The 18,910-nt window shown below is 55.0% G+C and overlaps 6 protein-coding genes across 6 annotated transcripts; 4 read left to right on the top strand and 2 right to left on the bottom strand.

Annotated features, from left to right (window-relative positions):
- Positions 1–185: 185 nt before the first annotated feature.
- QC762_702710 (uncharacterized protein) lies at positions 186–6,310 on the top strand. The gene is made up of 3 exons (XM_062893125.1): positions 186–762; positions 1,040–5,463; positions 5,518–6,310. Exons 1-3 carry the CDS (start codon positions 333–335, stop codon positions 5,953–5,955), a joined length of 5,292 nt encoding a protein of 1,763 aa, XP_062739036.1. The 5' UTR covers positions 186–332; the 3' UTR covers positions 5,956–6,310.
- Positions 6,261–8,688, bottom strand: NUT2 (RNA polymerase II mediator complex subunit). The gene is made up of 2 exons (XM_062893126.1): positions 7,052–8,688; positions 6,261–6,980 (listed from the first exon to the last, which is right to left on the bottom strand). The coding sequence occupies exons 1-2, from the start codon at positions 7,086–7,088 to the stop codon at positions 6,541–6,543; spliced, it is 477 nt and encodes a 158-aa protein (XP_062739035.1). The 5' UTR covers positions 7,089–8,688; the 3' UTR covers positions 6,261–6,540.
- DRS1 (nucleolar DEAD-box protein required for synthesis of 60S ribosomal subunit) lies at positions 7,410–10,309 on the top strand. The gene is made up of 2 exons (XM_062893127.1): positions 7,410–9,405; positions 9,457–10,309. Exons 1-2 carry the CDS (start codon positions 7,741–7,743, stop codon positions 10,183–10,185), a joined length of 2,394 nt encoding a protein of 797 aa, XP_062739034.1. The 5' UTR covers positions 7,410–7,740; the 3' UTR covers positions 10,186–10,309.
- A 725-nt stretch (positions 10,310–11,034) lies between these two features.
- QC762_702740 (uncharacterized protein) lies at positions 11,035–13,416 on the top strand (the record flags this gene model as incomplete). Its single annotated transcript, XM_062893128.1, has 1 exon — positions 11,035–13,416. One exon carries the CDS (start codon positions 11,035–11,037, stop codon positions 13,414–13,416), a length of 2,382 nt encoding a protein of 793 aa, XP_062739033.1.
- A 309-nt stretch (positions 13,417–13,725) lies between these two features.
- QC762_702750 (uncharacterized protein) lies at positions 13,726–16,914 on the top strand (the record flags this gene model as incomplete). Its single annotated transcript, XM_062893129.1, has 1 exon — positions 13,726–16,914. The coding sequence occupies one exon, from the start codon at positions 13,726–13,728 to the stop codon at positions 16,912–16,914; it is 3,189 nt and encodes a 1,062-aa protein (XP_062739032.1).
- Positions 16,915–17,132: 218 nt separating this feature from the next.
- Positions 17,133–18,716, bottom strand: QC762_702755 (uncharacterized protein; the record flags this gene model as incomplete). Its single annotated transcript, XM_062893130.1, has 1 exon — positions 17,133–18,716. The coding sequence occupies one exon, from the start codon at positions 18,714–18,716 to the stop codon at positions 17,133–17,135; it is 1,584 nt and encodes a 527-aa protein (XP_062739031.1).
- Between the last annotated feature and the right edge of the window lie 194 nt (positions 18,717–18,910).

Genomic DNA, 18,910 nt, shown 5'->3' with positions numbered 1-18,910 from the left:
ACCAGTCAGCTGGGTGGGCCTACTTCTAAAAAAGCTCTTTTTTCAGCCAGCCAACAACATGAGCGATGTCCACTGTCAGCAGGCTACTACGACTCTGATGAAGCCAACAGACCACCAGCAAAAGGATCACAGGCACAGGATCCCACAGCACGTAGAATGTGGTACGGAAGTATGTTTTTGAAACAATGGCTTTTATGTCGAGGTAGCATCCTCGTTGACACTGCCGTTGATGTGGTCAGAGCGCCGCCGGGAGAGCTGCGCAGGGGGCTTTGAGACAAGTTCCGGGCAGCCTATCAGTAGGCGGAGAGTGCTGCAGTGGAGCCACAGGGCCGATGCCAGGTTCCCGTCCCAAGCCTCCATGCGTCCAAAGTGTTGTCCCGTGCTGCCGGTCCGGTTCCAGTTTGAGACCATCAAAAGTGCCCCTCCAGGACCCTACATACTCTCTTCCTGCTTGTGCCTACCTATTCCTTGAAGCTCTTGAAGTGCGAACACCAGCCCGTCGTGGATTTGGTGATACTGCCCCGGGCCCCGACAGCACAGAGCCGCGCCGAAGCGCTCTCCCTATTGTTTACATCTTTAATCTAATTTCCCCCGTGTGCGTGTCATGCAGACAGGACGACGCCATGTCTGACGAGGTTTCCGACTTTTTGCGGTCAGTCGAGTTGTTGAAGGAGCGACGCGAAGAAGAGGACGAGGCACGCTCGCGAGAACTCGAGGAGAGGATCCTGCAGGAGAAGAGAGAGCGACAGGCCCGACGTGCAGGTACGCAGCCAATCCGTTGTTCTGATTTGACTTCCCACACGCACATCGCCATCCCGCCGACCACCGACCACCCCCCTCCACCGTCCGAACTTGCTCAGCCCACGGGAAGAAACAGCCAGCTAGGACCGCCGTTGTCGTGCTGCTGTGGAATTTCCGACCTCTCGACCCTCGGCGCACTGTGACGTCGCCAAAAATTCCACCCGCCGGCTCCGAAGTTGAGGTTGTACACACATGCTAGGGAGCTAAACTAACTGTTTTGTTTGTTTTGCTTTCACAGAACGCGCAAGATCGATTTCACCACAAAAGTCTTCCCCAGCCAACACGCCATCACCTACCTCGCATCGAATTGGTCTACCGTCGCTTGCCGATGGCACAAGCTTGCCTTCTCCTGCATTCGAGCGTTCAGGAAGCCCACTGCCGCGGGGTGTATCATCATCGGATGAGCCTACGGATAGCGTAACCGACTTATCGAGCTCACCAACAAAAGAAAACGAGTCCCCCCTCGACTCCGATATCAAGCGAACGAGTGTCTCTGTAACTTCGCCATCTGTCGGTGTCGCTTCTGCCCGATCTCCCCTTTCGTGGCAAAGAAGGCCTAGGTCACAAACCTCCGATCGGATCAAGATGAGACCATTATCAATGGTGGCTGCTGAGAACGCCGCTCGAAACTCGCCCAACCTCTCCGAACCGGCACCTCCGGCCGAGGAAACCCTCTCGAGAGACCAGATTGCGCAGTCCCTGGCTGGCAAGGACCCCTCCTGGTTTCGGCAGACGGCCGACCCTGGCCGCGGCTCGGGAGCATTCAGGAAGACTCAGGTCGAGGACGAAGATATGGTTGATGTCACTTCATCTGCACGCACCCAGCTTCCCGGCATGTCTCGTCCCTCCACAACGGACTCCCCAAGGGATAGCCCTCGACCTGAGTCTCAGACTCTGCCCATGCAGCTCGGATCGCCCCTCCCTATCACAAGCGCCCAGCGTCTCGAGCCCCCAATTAGCGATGCATTCGGAGAACCTGACACCCCAACATCTAATCGTCACTCTATCGCATCACCTGGGCGGACATCGCCGGCAAGAACCGGGTCTCCCACCAAAGGAATGGGTGGATTTGTGCAAAGTGCCATGATGAAGCGTTCCGATAGCGTCAAGCGGTGGAGTGTAAATTCTCCAGGGGGCTTGCAACGTGCCGACTCCGTGGTGTCTCCTAGGGCCAGCCCTCGTCCTACTAGCATGCTGTTCAGAGAGGGATCGTCGACCCCCCTTTCAAGACCTACTTCGAGCTATGGAAAAGAGGAGGCAGAGAAGACGGAGGCTCAACAGGAAGACCAAAAGGAAGAGAAGGAGCTACAGCAAGAGGAAGACTTCCCGGCCGGAGCGAAGACCCCACAACAGCCAAAGGCTGAGCAACAGGAGGAATCTGAAAAAACTACCCCTCCAACAAGCCCTTCAAAGACAATGGATCCCCGGAGATGGAGTCCCACCAAAAGCTCGAGCTGGCTTGAGGCTGCTCTCAACAAACCAGAGTCCCCCAAAGCGAAGCCTGCCCCAACCCCTGCACCAAACCAGCCTGCCTGGATGCTAGAGTTGAACAAGGCCAAGGCGCAAAAAGTGATCAGCGCGAGCGCGGAGCCGCTACGAAGCCCATCCTTCTTGAAGAAGGCTGAAGTGAAGACCGACGGACTTATGAGGTCCACTCCCATGGGAGCCAGTCTGAAACCATCCGCGCTGAGCTCGTTCCCGGCTGTTCCTGCAGTTGCGACGAGCGATAAAGCGCCGGTCAGCGATTTCCGTAACAACCTCAGAAAACCATCACCAACAAACGAGGCCTTTGAGACTACTGCCCCCAGCCTACCAGCCAAGATTAAGCCTGAGGTAGCGTCGAAAAATGATTTCCGCGCCAATCTCAAGCACCGCTCTCCGGCCTTCGATGCTAACAAGTCATCAGAAGCTGTAGATGAGCTCAAGACTGTGTTTGGAAGCCTGCGCAGGACCAAGACACAGAATTATGTGGCTCCAGATGAACTCAAGGACAACATTGTAAGAGGCAAAAGAGGCTTGAGCATCACTGGCGGACCCAAAAAGACGGAGCGTGTGGACGAGTTCAAAGACGCTATCCTAAAGAAAAAAGAGGATTTCAAAAAGGCACAAGAAGAAGGGCGGGGTGTCATAAGAGAACTTAGCTCTGCATCCGAAAAGTCACTTCCCGAGGGCCTGGTCAAGAAGTTGGAGCTCAACCGAACTGGTACTTTCTCCAAGCCTTCCCCTCCGGAATTACCTCAGGCATCCCCTGGGCTTGCCAGCTCAAATCGCACCAGCTATTTCTCCCCCAAGCCAGAAATCTCCTCATCAACAGCCTCGAAATTTTCTCCAGAAGCTGAGCCAACAACGGCTACAAAACAAACGACACTGCCCGGGAGGCTTAGTGGCCGAAGTGGGGGCAGTGTTGGAGGGTTAGCAGAGAGATTCAATCCTGCTTTGGCAGGCCTCATAGCAAGAGGTCCGCTAGGAGCTTCGGGCCCAGCCAAGAGCCCAGAGGCGTCTGCTAGCCCTGACTCCGGAGAAGCTGCGGCAACAGAAGAACCCACAAAGCCTGGGCCTCAGCTGACTCATATGACAAAGGGTAGAGCCCGTGGTCCTAAGAGGAAGGCCCCGTCCAGTATTGCAAAGGCCGTTGAGCAACCTGTGGAGAAGCAATCGTCTGCCGACTTGAACAAGGAAGCTGCCACCGCTCCGCCCCCGGCCAAGCCAGTCACTTCTCCCAAGCCTTCCAGATTCGCTAGCTCTGCGACGGCCGAGAATGACACCGCAGCCTCGAAGACCGAGAAGCCAGTGACATCCCCGAAGCCGGACAGGTTTTCTGGCTCCAAGACAGACAGTGAGTCGGTTGCGGAACGGCGTAAGTCGTTCATTCTGCAGAGGCGAAAGTCTGTTGCAGAGGTCATTGCACTCGTTGATTCTTCCAGCCGGGCTTCGAAAGTGGAAGCTGAGCCTACCGGCCAACCCATCTCTCTGGTTGGATCTCCTTCTGTTAAAACCAGAGCCCGGTCGCCGACCAAGGTGCATGAACAGGTGGCAGCACTCGCGGCATTGAGTCAACAAGCATCAAAGCCTGCCGAGGATGAGGCTCCACCGGCCTCTGCTCCCATCAGAAACCGCCCTCGATCCACCACCAAAGTTCATGAACAGGCTGCAGCGCTTGCAGCCCTTGCTGCTAAGGGTCAGCAAGCTGCCGAAGAACCAGCAGCTGTGTCTACTCCTGTCAGAACCCGCTCCCGTTCTCCAACCAAGGTGTTTGACCAGGTAGTTGCCCTTGCGGCCAAGAATCAGGCCTTGGGTGCCGCTGAGGAGGACGCTACACCCGCACCGTCAAGCCCAAAGAAGCTCGATATGAAGAGGATCTCCAAGTTTATGGATCAGCAAGACCAGGCCACTATCTTGCCCGAGCCTGTGAAGTCACGACCCGCTTCACCTGCCAAAGAGAGCTTCACCGCCGTTGCAAGCCCGCAACCCGAGCCTCTCGCTTTGCGGTCGTCCTCACCGTCCAAAGACCGCTTCTCGGGCCTGGCTAGTCCCTCGGCCGGAAAGCAGTTGTTGAGCGAAAGGCCCCAGCTCGAGCCATCAGCGCCCATCAAGAGCACCCCCCCAGTGCTTGGTGACGGAGTCGGCTTGGGCTTGACACAGTCGGACGTGGCCCCAAAGCCACCTCGAAAAGACACCAAAGAATTCGAGAGACCACCTAGAGTGCCCCCCAAGGGCGCTAGGCCTCTTCCCGAGCCTCCCGCGGTCACATCTACGCCTCCTCGGACGGTCGCGTCCCCCCCACCTCTTGTACAATCCCCTTCTTTCCGGTCTCCTACGAAGCATGCTTCGGATGTTTCGTCTATGCTTACCGATTTCTTTGGCTCAGAGCGTCCTCGGCGAAAGTACACTACCGACGCGGCCGAGATTCTCGTAAAGCGGCCGGTATCGACCGCGCCCGTTCGCACTCAGCTGGCCCAGCTTTTCCAACTGACCCCAGAGGGCAAAAAGATACCTGTGCCGCCACATCACGAACGGGTCTTGTTCGAGCGTGAGATGTACATTTGCCCCCACTCTTTCATTGACAGCACTGGGAGGAACGTGAATGAAATTTACTTTTGGGCTGGCGACGAGGTTCCCTCGCCTGTCGTGGAGGATACGTACCTCTTTGCGGCGAGGGAAGCTCGCTCCTTTGGCGGCAAGCTCATCAAATTAACACAGGGCAAGGAGAGCTCCGAATTTCTGCAGGCTCTCGGCGGCATTATCATTGTTCGACGTGGATCAAGCAACAAATACGACTCGCTTGCGCCGCACATGCTCTGTGGCAGGCGGTACCACGGCCAGGTTGCGTTCGATGAGGTTGATTTCTCGCCTCTGAGTCTGTGCTCTGGCTTTCCTTACCTGATCACCCAGGAAGGCAAGTGTACTCTCTGGAAGGGCAAAGGCAGTGACATGGAGGAGTTGGGTTGTGCGAGATTGGTGGGCATGGAGTTTGCGTTGTCGGGCGATCTGGCCGAGGTCGACGAGGGCTATGAGACTCCGAGATTCTGGGCTCTCTTTGGGGCAGGGGCCACCACCAACACGCGGCCTATCTCGGCGGATCACTGGAGGCTGAAGACGAATTATGGAAGATACAGCAACAGGCTGTTTGTTGCCAATGCCGATGCCTCCAGCAGCACACAGGTATGATTATGCTTTGGTTTGAATCGCTGGATTACCATGCTAACATAGCTCCAGATCGAGGAACTGTCACCCTTTAGCCAAACAGACCTGTCGCCATCCAAGATCTACGTCCTCGACGCCTTTTTCGAAATCTACATCATCGTCGGAGGCAAGTCGCAGTCACAATACGCCGCCTTCCACATCGCGCTGGACTTTGCTCAAGAATACGCCATACTTGCCGCCGGCATGGAGGACAGACCGTTTGTCCCTGTTGCCACCGTCGTGTTGGAGGGTATCCCAAGAGACTTGAAAGCCGTGTTCAGAAAGTGGAGAGACAGCGCCAGTCCCACCAGGACGGTGGTGCCCTCACAGCAACAGCAACAACAACAGTCAGCTGGTGAGCCGCAAAGAAGCAGCAGCTCGGGAAGTCACAAGGGTGGCGGGTTGAGGAGAGCGAGGAGCTTGAAGATAGTGCCTTTGAATGTGGCGTTGAAGGCGGTGGCGGAGAATTAATGGAGGGGAGGAAGGGTAAAACGTAATTATTTTATTGGGAGGGAAGAAAGAGCTTTGCTTTTATACATTCTGTTAGTTGTTTGTTCTATTGTGGAATAATTTAGAGGGGTCGCTGGTGGTTCGACTCGGTTTTCTGTTTCGTCTTCCATGCCAGGCATTCTGCTGAGTTGGCGGGTTCGGTGTTTGTATCAGCATTAGATGTAGGAGGGTCTTGTCTTTGCTGGTGTTTAGATTGAGCAAGCAAGCGGGTGATATCCTGGTTTTGGGAGGGGATCAAAAGGGGCTAGATGGAGAGGGAAGAGGCGGCCAGGATTATACTTGATATATGATGTACAAAGTTGAATAATTGTTCTTGATTGTTTGTCTCTGCCCTCTTATGCGAGTGACTGTCCCTAAACATATCAAATCTGCCAAATGCGCCGAAAACCAAATCATCCCAGTCTCAAAAGTTGCGCCTGCATATGCGCTGGTATCTTTGCCCTGTTTCCCAAACGCCAAAAAATATCACCCAATATTCTGAGCATCTCCCCCCCCACCACTCGACAACCGCTACTCCTTGAGCCATTCCCATCTCATCCCTTCGCATCACCTCCCCTCCGTCTTCCCCTCCTCGTCTCCCAACAAAACCGGCCCCTTCCCTCCCGTCTCCTCCACCACCCTCATCGCATCCTCCTTCACCTCAGGCATAGCCGCCGCCATCTCTCTCGCGAGGACATCCCTGAAATCTCGAAAGGCGTGCATCTTGCCTCTGGTGAGATGGTTCAACCTCCTGACCAGCTCGACGAATTCTCTGGTGTAGATGTCGGGGTTTCGCCCGTTTTCGACGTATTCCATGAGGGGAAGGGGGATGCCGGGCACGGCGGAGGGGGGGAGGGCGTTGGCTAGGCGGGAGACTTTGAGGAGGGAGTCGTCTAGGGCTGTGAGGTCGGATGCTAGGACCGGGGCGGAGGGGCGGCCGGCGGAGTCGTAGAGGGAGATGTTGGTTAGGGTTTGGAAGAGGAGGGTTAGGGTTGTTGAGACGGAGTCTGGAAGAGAAAGGGGGGTTAGTAAATGGGACGGGAGGGGGGAAGGGAAGGGAAAGGGAAAGGGGGGTCACCTTGGACTTGGGGGAGGTCGGAGGTTACGGGTGCCATCTTGGCCAAATGGGAAGTGGTGTGGTCGAGCGGAAAATAGGTGGGTTAAAAGACGGGGGGAGAGTTGAGAAAGTGGTGGGAGTTGATGTTGATTGATTTTGACAGTGGGAAGGGGGAAAAGCTTGGTTGTGCGACGTTGTTTGTAGTGGGTATACTCGAAAGTTAAGTTGGTGATGATCTCTGGAATGAGTTGTGAGAGAGGCTGGACGCTCTGTCAGTGAACAATGATGCGCATGCGCGCCAGGTGGGGCGAGCTGTTGTGGGGACGCCCAGCCTTGCGTTGCTAAGTGGAGACTGATCTTTGAATTCGAGGTGAGGAATCTTTTCCAAAACGAGCTCACAACTTGTCGCATACATTTTGCGGTTCCTGAATAAGAAAACTCAGTGCATTCAAAAAGAGGTTCTTTCTTTTTCATTGCCCCCTTTGCAATTTGGAAAGCAATTGGTAGCAAATTCCAGATATAGGTCTTATCACCCACACCCAACCATCTTATCGCCCCACCGCCCGGCAGAAAAAGTTCCCTGTCCCAAATTTTTGAACAACTCGGCCCCACCAGCAATTGACCTTGCAGCAAGTCTTTCGCAGCATCTCCAAACACTGTTCCGACCAAGCCAAAACCGGGCAAATAAAATCCAATTTCACACCACCAAAATGGCGCCCGTTCAAAAGAAGAGAAAAACCGTCGACGACGACTTCATCCTCACCATCTCCGACAATGAGGAAATCCCAAACGAGGAGGAGGACGTCGAGGTTGCCGCTGCCGCCGCTCGGCCAAAAAAGAAGACCAAGACTGTGAAGAAGGAGAAAAAGGGCAAGAAGGGGAAGAAGCAACAACGACAGGAGGGGGAGGATGAGGAAGAAGAGGAGGAGAAGGACGACAAGGAGGCTGTTTGGGATGATGGCGCTATGGATTCCGACTTTGAGTTTGCGCTCGAAGGTGTGAACGACTTTGGGGAAGAATTCGACGGCGCGTGGGGTTTTGACGATGCGAAGAAGAATATGCTCAAGGGGGGCGAGAATAAGGTTATGGTTGATTTGGATGCTATCATTGAGAGGAGGAGGGCGAAGAAGGAGGCCAAGGCTGGAAAGAAGAAGGAGGAGGAGAAGGAGGAGGAAGTGGAAGAAGAGGATGAGGAGATTGCGGAAGTGGACCTTGACGACGATGATGATGAGGTGTTGGCGGAGGATGGCTTTGGTATGGGCGTGGGGTCTGATGTCGAGGAGGAGGAGGAGGAGCCAAAAGACGGTTCCGATTCTGAGGATGAGGACGAGGAGAAGGATGGCGAGGCCGACGACGACGACGATGCTGCTTCGGACAATGACTCGGTCGCGACACCCATCAATCACCCCGACGACGAGAAAGACTCCGAATCCGAAGACGATGAAGAAGATGCCGAGGAGGCTGCTAAGAGGAAAGAGTTCTTTGCCGATGAGGACGACGTCAAGCAAGAAAAGGGCGTCCACAGTTCCTTCCTTGAGATGTCGCTTTCCCGTCCTATTCTCAAGGGTCTGAACTCGGTCGGATTCACAAAACCCACGCCAATTCAGTCCAAGACAATACCAATCGCGCTCATGGGCAAGGATGTTGTCGGTGGTGCCGTGACTGGTTCCGGTAAAACGGGTGCCTTCCTCGTACCCATTCTCGAGCGTCTCCTCTACCGGTCAAAGAAGGTTGCGACAACCAGAGTCGTCATTTTGGCGCCAACGCGTGAATTGGCCATTCAGTGCCACGCTGTCGGTGTCAAGCTGGCATCGCACACAGACATCAAGTTCTGTCTGGCTGTTGGTGGTCTTAGTTTGAAGGTTCAAGAACAGGAGCTGCGCCTGAGACCTGATGTGGTCATCGCCACCCCTGGTCGTTTCATTGATCATATGCGCAACTCTGCCAGCTTTGCTGTTGAGACTGTCGAGATTCTGGTGCTTGATGAGGCCGACAGAATGCTCGAAGACGGGTTCGCGGATGAACTGAACGAAATTCTCACCACCCTCCCCAAGTCGAGGCAAACGATGCTCTTCTCGGCCACCATGACATCGTCCGTTGACAGGCTCATTCGTGCCGGTCTCAACAAGCCTGTCCGCATCCAGGTTGATTCTCAAAAGAAGACTGCCAGCAACCTCAGACAAGAGTTTGTGCGGTTGCGGCCGGGCCGTGAGAAGAAGCGTATGGGATACCTGGTACACATTTGCAAGACCCTTTACACAGAGCGCGTCATTATTTTCTTCAGGCAAAAGAAGATTGCGCATGAGACTCGCATCATCTTTGGTCTTTTAGGCATGAGCTGCGCAGAGCTTCACGGCAGCATGAACCAAGCACAGGTATGTTCTCTTCTTGGTCTTGACTAATATCATGATACTGATAGATCGCAGCGTATTGCTAGTGTTGAAGCATTCAGAGACGGCAAGGTCAATTTCCTTTTAGCTACAGATTTGGCCTCTCGTGGTTTGGATATCAAGGGTGTTGACACTGTCATCAACTACGAGGCCCCTCAAAACTTGGAAATCTACATCCATCGTATCGGTCGTACTGCCCGTGCGGGCCGTAGCGGCGTTGCCCTCACGCTGGCAGCCGAGCCCGACCGCAAGGTTGTCAAGGCGGCTGTCAGGGCCGGTAAGGCTCAGGGCGCAAAGATTACCAGCAGAATCATCGAGGCATCTGATGCCGACAAGTGGCAAGATCAGATTGACGAGATGGAGGGCGAGATCAAGGAGATCATGCAGGAAGAGAAGGAGGAGAAGCAACTTCAACAAGTGGAGATGCAGGTCAAGAAGGGTGAGAACATGATCAAGTACGAAGAGGAGATCGCCTCGCGACCCAAGCGTACATGGTTCGAGACCCAGGATGACAAGAGAGCCGCCAAACTTGCGGGCCGCGAAGAGCTCAACGGCATAAGGGAACAGCTCAAGAAGAAGAGCCAAGGCAAGCTGAGCAACAAGGATAAGAAGAAGCTCGATGCCAAGCAAGAAATGAAGGAAGGCAGGACATGGAAGAAGGGCAAGGAAGAGAGAGCTGGAAAGGGGGCGGTCCTGAACCTTTCCAAGGTGAAGAAGCCCAAGACGAAGGGGCCGGCTGGCAAGAAGTCGTTCAAGAGGAGGTAGAAGTCACAGTGATATCCCGTTAACAGCAGTGTAATACAATATTTGGTGATTTTTCAGGACTGCGAGAGAGTTCCCGTTCATTGTTCACGTCAGCGGGCGCTGTGTGTGTGGCTCGTGCCCCAAGTAGCTCACAGTTGAGTGGTCGCCTAGCTCAGTGACGTAATTCGCAGCAATTGAGCTCCAAAGTCGGGCAACACTCCAGCTTTTACCACGTCTGGACATTGTTTGGAAACCCCAGCATTGTTTGGGCATTTGTTGAGACTGGTCTTTTGTCAAGAATTAAACCCGAGTCAATAGACACCAAGGGCTCTACTCGCCTTTTCTTTTCGCTGGTCGCAAAGTTCCCCGCATCACCCCACGACCTCAGCTCTCCAAGTTTTCCTGGTCCCCTATCCTACCGTCAGCCTTTGACAGGGTTTTTACTTACAGTCACGTCCGCTCGAGTGTGACGCCGGACTTCCTCTACAAACATCCTTTACAATCATATTAGCAAACGTGGCTCCCAGCTTCAAACGCCTTTTCAATCTTCTGTCGAAGGTCCCGCCAAGGGCACCTTCAGACAACAACTCCTCACTTTTGCGCCAGCTTTTTCCCTTCTACGCCCTCCGCAAGCGCTTTCAAGGGCGCCTTCTCGATTTTCGCCTAAACAGACATCCACGATATAAGCAGAGCGCGCAGAGTCGGATATATAGATTTCTTGCCGAACGACAGCGGAAGCGCCTGGAGCAAAGGAGGCTGGTGGACATTGTTCGTCGCCAATTCCAACTCGGCGCAAAACCCACCCGACGCTTGACTCCAGGCGCAAAACCGAACGAGATCTCGGACGAGACCGCTGGCGGAGAAAGCAAGATGGCGTCACGTCATGGTTACAACTATAATTACGCCTCCAACCCTAGCGGCTATGGTAGCGGTGGCGAGGCTGGACCGCCACGGGAGGCTGGTGCCCGGCGTAAGAAATTAGCTGCCTTTGCTGGGAGTGTATATCGCGCTGGTGCTGCTGCTGCGTCGGAGATCAAGGAGCAGTACAACAACACCCGGATACGGAATGTGGAGTCTATGGATGCGAGCCAGTACTCTATTCCTGGGTCGTTTCCCGATGTCAAGATCATTCACAAGGGGGAGGAGCAGATGGTTCTTTTTCCTACTTATGCAAAGATGCATGTGAAGGGAGCTGGAAGACACCCGCCTGGTCATGTGGTGGTTCAGACACAACCGCAGCAGCAGCAGACTAGGGATGGGCAGTCTCAGGGGCAAAATCAGGAACGGTTTTGGAAGGATGAGTGGGATAAGAATGCCGACGATAACGCGGTCGTGGACGTTGACATCAGGGGTTGGATATATATGCCCAACACGGGACCGATGACCAGAAGAAATCGCATGGTGATTGGTCTTGCCAGGAGGCTCAGTGGCATTCCACCACCGACGACATCGCAGGGAGGTTCGTCAGCCGAGGACCATGAGCAGATGAAAGAAGAGAAGAGAATCGCAGAAGAGGCAAAGAGGATTGAGAAGCAGGGCAGAGAGGAAGAGGAGGTTGCGACAAGAGGGGGCTACAGCGAGGGTCCAGACCGAAGTGACTCGGCCCGGGGGCCACGAACTGCAGCCCGTAGGACAGCCTCGAACTCCCCGCCACCATCACCACCATTGCCGGCAAGGACGAATACGGGGGGGCCAGCCGACCTGACAGAGGCTGAGCTGGCAGTGGCCAATGCGAACCTCATGGCGCGAATAGGACCGTTCATGACGACGCCTCTTGTCCAGCATCCAATCACACTCTTCTTCTACAACGATACTCGATCGAGATCTCGTACGATACAGACAGATGACTCGGGGCATTTCATTGTCCGTGTGTTTCTGGACTTTGTGCCCACCCATGTTAGGGTACTGGCGAGTGAAAACATCTCAGCGACAAATCCCATCGAGATTATCGATTCTACCGGTGTAAGCTTGATCAGCGATGTGGACGACACAATCAAACGCTCCAATATTGGCATGGGAGCTCGTGAGATCTTCCGTAACACTTTCATTCGAGATTTGGCGGATTTGACTGTTCCTGGAGTCACCGAGTGGTATCATACTATGCACGATCTTGGGGTCCAGTTGCATTACTGCTCCAACAGTCCATGGCAATTGTTTCCGGTACTTGCGACCTTCTTCCACATGGCTGGGCTGCCACAGGGCTCTATACACCTGAAGCACTACAGCGGGATGTTGCAAGGAATTTTTGAACCAGTGGCGGAGAGGAAAAAGGGGACACTCGAGGCTATCTTGCGAGACTTTCCTGAAAGGAGGTTCATCCTAGTAGGCGACAGCGGTGAGGCTGATCTCGAGGTCTATACCGACCTTGCAGTCCAGAATCCTGGGCGCGTGCTGGGTATCTTCATTCGCGATGTCACTACCCCTGACGAGCTTGGCTTTTTTGACTCTGGGTTCAAGCTTGACAGTGACCAGCGGAGTACACTAAGGGCTACTCGAGCGAGGATTGAACAGCAAAGTGAGCCCAGAAATGAGGAAGCACGGCCGCAACTGCCTCCCCGAACGTCAGCCTCATCTGCGGGATCTAGAGGGCCTGTGGAAGGGACCTTGATCGACTTCTCCGATGACTCAACTCAGGTCAGCCCTAGCCAAAGCCGCAGAGAAAGTAACCAGGAGAGGCCGAGAACGGCGGTGCCTTCATCAGAACTTCCCCTCCGTAAGGCACCACCACCTCGGCCTGCCAAACCTGATGCTTTGAGGAGCGCCTCGGCATCAGACACAGCTGCTAGCTCGCGGGACAGCCCTGCTTCTGCACCCAACCCCCGTGTTCACGCATTATCTGTGTCGAGCGGCTCTCGACCACCAATCACCAGTACCGCTAGTTCTCCTGCTGCTAGCCGCGATAGAACGACACCACCGCCACCTCCCCCACCTAGGCGAAGTGGGACGGGATCGAGTACGCAGAGTCTGCCGCAAGCGCAACATCCAGTGAAGCGAGCCAACGCCAGTTTTGATGGAATTATTCACTCTACTTCCTCTAGCCAAGGGTCACTGACGCCCCCGAATGTTCCACCAAACAATGCGGCAGCTGCTTTGAGCAAGAAGGTGGACATGTGGCTAAGGCGGTTGGCACGAGCTCATGAGACACTGGATGGGATGGGAGTGCCGCTGTACACGTGGAGAAGAGGCGAGGATGTAATCAAGGAGGCGGAGGGTATTGTGAAGGAGGCGCTGAAGGAGGCCCATAAAAGATAAAGGGGTGTTGTGATGAATGATGAGACCATGAATCTACATATTTTGGATAGACAACCCTAACCCTCTTGCCACACCGCCTTCCTTATGATATCTTGTTTGCCCCACTTTAAAATAGTGAATCTTTGGTGGAGCGGCAGAAAGAGAAAATGCGCCTGGTCTTGAACAATTGTTTGAAGGGCGACAGGCAGCCCCGCCATAACCACAACTTCCGTACGTCGGCTTCGGTCCTTGACTCACCGGCCAACAGGCACCCGCGCTCAACCCGATTATGAACAGATCCTCGTCGGATAGCGCCGCGGGCATGACCCAATGAACCGCTTGCGCCTCCCAAGCCGCCTCAAGATTGCTCGACCATCTTTAAAGAGTCACCCCTCGAAACTTGCTCTACGAACGAAGAAGGTCCCGCCTGGCTTTCCTTCCTACATTGGTGTCATTACCCGACACCACATACCCAAGCTCTTGTCAGACGGCACCTCGGTTTGGTTTCCGTATCCAGGCCGGTCACCAAGAGGACACACGCTCCGAGCTGTGTTGAACATTCCTCGAGAGCTAAACCCGACAATCACGACGATAAACAAGGCCGTCGCCCCAGAAAAGAACCAGGGCAACGCCCAGACGATGACTTCCTACACCCAGGTGGTCACCACCCCCACGGCTGACACGCCGGGGGCGTGTGTGCTGCTGCATTTCGACCGGCGCCGTTATCTCTTTGGGCGCATGGCCGAGGGAACACAGAGGGCGATGGTGCAGAGGAAGGTTGCGATGGCGAAGATCCATAATATCTTTGTCACGGGCACGGTCGACTGGAGCACGACGGGAGGGTTGCCGGGCTTGATGTTGACTCTGGCCGACGTTGTGGCAGGAGCAAAGGCTGCCCGTGCCGACGAGCTTGCCGTGCGGGAAGCGAAGGGGTTGAAGTCGAAGGACAGGGATATCGACGACGACCTTCATATCTACGGAGGTAGGAACTTGGTACATTCTCTGGCTACTACCCGACGGTTTATTTTCCGCAAGGGCATTCCCCTTAGTCTGAACGAGATCCGAACCGATTCGCCGTCTCAGAGAAACGACCGTGCCATCCCCGACTTTGAGGATGATCTCGTCCGTATCTGGCACCTACCAATAACCTCGAATTCAAGCGCCAGTCGTCCAGGGTCTAGAAAACGCAAACACAGCGACTTGGAGGAGGGGGAGGAAGAGGCCGAAACGGCAGTTACAGAGCAGGCTGAGCTTTCGGATGCGGAGGCTCAGCACATCAGACAGGCTGCCGTTGCGGGCATGTTTTCTTCGACGTGGAGTCTTGATACCCTGCACGAGGTGAACCTGCGCGATGCCGACCCATTGGCCAAGATCTTTTTCCGTTCCGAAGGCGGTATGATCGAGGAGTACAAGGGGCCTCGTCCTGGCAACACTGAAAAGTTGCCAGATATTAGGGTCTTGATCCGTTCGCCATGGCCGGCGGCCAAGATTGAGACGCTCCCCATTACGAAGCCGTCCAACGAGTCGCTGTGTTATATCGCCAAGTGCCACCCACGACGTGGCAAGTTCAAGCCCGAGGAAGCTAACAAGCTTGGTGTTTCGAAGTTTGACTTCAAAAAGTTGATCGATGGAGAAACTATCACGCTCGAGAATGGCACAGTGGTGACTCCTGACATGGTCATGGAGCCTACTGTCGCGGGGCGAGGCCTTGCCGTGATCGACATACCAGCCGAAGACATGGTGAACAGCTTCCTCGCTCGTCCAGAGTGGTCGGATTCAGCGCTTATGAGCGGGATTGACGTGATGTATTGGATCTCGTCGGAGCATTTTAGCGCTTACCGTGATGAGAGGCTCGTTGAGTTCATGAAGAAGTTTCCTTCGGTACAACACGTTCTGCTCGGCCAGGATGTTTGCCCAAACACATTGGCACTGCAAGATCCAGCCGACAAGACGCTCAAGCTGAATTTCATTGACCCCGATCGGTTCCCTCTACTGAAGTTCGACAGCCGGCCGCTTGCCCCTGTGGATGCGGGCGATGTTGGCGCGGCTGGCGCCAGAATCAACTTGCATCCCAAGCCAGGGCCTTCTTCAGAGTTTTTGGTTTCCCCTATCGACCCAATAGGCACCCTCAAGGCATTGGTTGGACAGCACCGCGAGGTGGTAGAGATGGCAAGAGAGGCGAGCAAGAAGATTGCCGACCCGGCCTTCCTTGTCGAAGTTGAGGAATCCCAGAAGGATATCCCCAACCGTGACACAGAGATCATCCCGCTGGGTACCGGCTCTGCCTTGCCGTCCAAGTACCGCAACGTCTCTGCCACGCTCATCCGTGTCCCCGGCCACGGCAGCTACCTGTTCGACTGCGGAGAGAACACACTTGGCCAACTCCGCCGTTTGTATGGTAACGAAGGCACAGACGAGGTCCTCAAAGACCTCCGCGCCATTTACATCAGCCATCTCCACGCCGACCACCACTTTGGCACCGCCAGCATGATGGCCCGCTGGAACAAGGTGACCGCCGGAACCGACGCTTTACTCGGTGTCATCGCCACCGGAGGGTTCCACTCCTGGATGCTCGAGTACGACGGCGTCGAGCCTCTGGGTCTGGACCGCGTAGTCGGCATCGTTCCCTACCGTGGGGGGCAGCCCAACGCCGATTTGGGCTGGAAATTTCCGCCCACCTTGAACCAGTCGGAGTGCAATACCATGCAGGAACGTTTCCCAAAGGTGGAGATCTGTTGGGTAGACCACTGCCAAAATGCCACCGCCATCGTCATGACCTTTGCCCCCTCTGGCCTGAAGATCGCCTACTCTGGAGACTGCCGCCCGTCTAAGAAATTCGCGGAGCTAGGAAAGGGCGCGCATTTGCTGCTGCACGAGTGCACCTTTGAAGACGGGCTCAAAGGGGATGCCGTGGCGAAGAAACATTCCACCATCAGCGAGGCGCTCGCGGTGGGGAGGGATATGGGCGCGAGAAGGATCTTGCTCACGCATTTTAGCCAGCGGTACCCGAAGCTGCCTGCTCCTGAGGGGGAGGGGGAGAAGGTAGAGTTGGGGAAGGACACGGCGGTGCTGTACGCGTTTGATCATATGAGGGTGAAGCTGGGGGAGTTTAAGCAGGCGGAGGAGTTTATTCCTGCGATTAAGAAGTTGTTGGAGGAGGAGATGAAGGAGAAGGAGGGGGAGGATGGGGAAGAAGGGGAGGAGGGTGGGGAGGAGGCGGCAAAGAAGGCTGAGAAAAAGAAGGAGCAGGAGAGGAAGAAGGCGGAGAAGCAGAAGAAGAAGCTGGAGCATGCCAAGGCTGCGATGGAGCAGAAGAAGGGGAAGGGGAAGAATAGGGGGAAGGTGGCGGAGTTGGTGAAGGAGGGTGAGGGTGGTGAGAAGCCAGAAGGTACAGAGAAGCCTGTGGAGAAACTCGAGGTGACCAGCTCTGAGGGCGACGCAAAGTCAGAGGAAGTCAAAACTCAAGAGGGTGTTGAAAAGCTTGAAGTGAAAGAGTCAGAGGATGTCGTCATGACATAGATGATGAGCATGCCATAGACGGCCCTCTTTAGAGGGACCTGCATTCAGGATATTTAGAGGCCTATATCTCGAGTACTTTGTTCTGGACATCATCAACGCAGCACATTTATCAATGCATATCAAGTTAAACAACTATTTTACCACAGCCCTCACATAATTATGCTATTCACAAGTGAAATAAATGATGCCACTATTCTCACAACACAATTCCCGCTTGCTCAAAACCGACAGAAATCACCCCACTCTGTCCTGCCCCCATCACTTCCTGGACTGCTCCTGCCCCTTTCGAGCCCCCTTTTCAGCCTCGCCTTTGTGCTCTTCTCACTGTAGCATTCGTCCAAACGTTTCTGATGTTCACGGTGACACAACAAAGCCGCTTCATCGTTGTCCATGGCAACCAAGCTGTCGTATTCTTCTGGCCGGGGTCTCCCAGAGAAGATGGTGCTGGATCTTGTTCTGGCTGATGGTTTGTGATCCTGATAATTCTGATAATGGTTGAGGATTTCGTCGGCGTAGTAGCTTGAGGAGGGGGGTGGGATGATGGCGGTGTGAACTTGGGGATTCAAGCTTGCAGGAGGGTGAGAATGATGGGGTGGGGGGCAGCGGCGAGGGAGGGAAAGGGGAGGTATGGGGGCCGTCCAGCTTTGGCGAGGGGGGTGATAGTCTCTAGAGTCACTCATGGATGGGGGTGTTGGGGGTGGTATGGGATTTTGGATGTGATTGCCGGGGGGAACGAGGGTGTTGAGGATTTGTTGGTAGTGGTCATCGTCGGAATCGAAGGCGCCGTCGAACCCGCCGAATGGTTCTTGTGGTGGTGGTACCGGTGGTGATGGGCTTTTAGGGTCAGTAGGTCTGTACGGGTTGTTGGTGCTGAGTTGCCTGCTGCCCTCACGCTCGTATATCGCATTGCCACCAGCTCGGTGACCAGCATCGTCAGCCAACCTCACCTCCTCAACCACCCTCACAAAATCCATACCCAACCCCTCCCCCCCAGACCTCCCCTCCTGCAGCCTCCTCACAACCCTCAACCTCCCCGCCAGCACCTCACTCTCCCTCACCATCCCCCCATCCATCCACCCCCCCAACCACCGTCCCTCCAGCCTCGGCGTCCTCCTCTTCGCCCGCGATAAGCAACTCCCCCTCAACCCAACAACCACCTCCTTCCTCCCGCCAATAACCCCCAAAACACAAGCCAAACACCCACTTCCCACCCTCTCCCACCCCGTCCCGAACCTTTCTTTCACATCTTCCATCCGTACCCCCCTTCCAAAATACCCCTCCCACCGCTCCTCATCCACCCCGTCACCCACCTCAAACCCCTCCATCAACACAACCACCCCCGCCATATCCTCAACAAACCCCTTCACATCCCTCCAATCATCCCGTTTATATTCCTCTCGATGCCGAGAAATAAACCTCAACCAAGACCTCACCCCCTCCCCGCCATCAACCACCTCCTTCCTAACCAAGCCATAAACCTCCCTGACAAGATCGTAATCGAGACCACCATGGGCTTGACACAACCCCCGTTGACGACTGCCGGTAAGCAAGAACGGAGCAACAACCCTCCTCCACCTGGACGGCGACGACACTTCCCTCGCGGTGGTGGTGGGTTTCGCCAGCACCTCGAAAGGCAAAACCCCCGAGTCAACCACCTGCTTCTGCTCCGCGAGCCATTGGGCAGGCATCTCCCTCGTGGCTACCCCCCCAACCATCATCTCGGGCGGGAGACGGAGCAACGAGGCGAGCATCTGGAGGGAGCTGCTCCGTATGGCGAGTAGAGGCGACGGGGTGATGGTCATGCTCTTCTGGATACCTAATCTGTAATCAATCACTCAACGGGCTGGCGATTCGATTCGATGCCGTTGATGTCTAAGGGGACGAGGCGAGAGACGGAGATCGATTTTTCTGAATTGCTTGCTTGCTTGATGATGATGATGATTTCGATATTCCGCTCGCAGACCGATGATAAAACACGCAACGAGATCGACCAGTA

The sequence above is a fragment of the Podospora pseudocomata genome, chromosome 7, assembly GCF_035222375.1.
Source record: "Podospora pseudocomata strain CBS 415.72m chromosome 7, whole genome shotgun sequence".
NCBI lineage: Eukaryota > Fungi > Ascomycota > Sordariomycetes > Sordariales > Podosporaceae > Podospora > Podospora pseudocomata.
The sequence above is the reverse complement of the archived record's forward strand: the minus strand, read 5'-3'. Positions and strand labels throughout refer to the sequence as shown.

Excerpts from the sequence above, each read along its gene's own strand:
- QC762_702710 (XM_062893125.1), top strand. The coding sequence starts at position 333 with ATGCCAGGTTCCCGTCCCAAGCCTCCATGCGTCCAAAGTGTTGTCCCG. Across the intron at positions 763-1,039 it reads GCGACAGGCCCGACGTGCAG|AACGCGCAAGATCGATTTCA; the intron begins GTACGCAGCCAA and ends TTGCTTTCACAG. Across the intron at positions 5,464-5,517 it reads ATGCCTCCAGCAGCACACAG|ATCGAGGAACTGTCACCCTT; the intron begins GTATGATTATGC and ends ACATAGCTCCAG.
- NUT2 (XM_062893126.1), bottom strand. The coding sequence starts at position 7,088 with ATGGCACCCGTAACCTCCGACCTCCCCCAAGTCCAAG. Across the intron at positions 6,981-7,051 it reads CGACCTCCCCCAAGTCCAAG|ACTCCGTCTCAACAACCCTA; the intron begins GTGACCCCCCTT and ends TTTCTCTTCCAG.
- DRS1 (XM_062893127.1), top strand. The coding sequence starts at position 7,741 with ATGGCGCCCGTTCAAAAGAAGAGAAAAACCGTCGACGACGACTTCATC. Across the intron at positions 9,406-9,456 it reads GCAGCATGAACCAAGCACAG|CGTATTGCTAGTGTTGAAGC; the intron begins GTATGTTCTCTT and ends GATAGATCGCAG.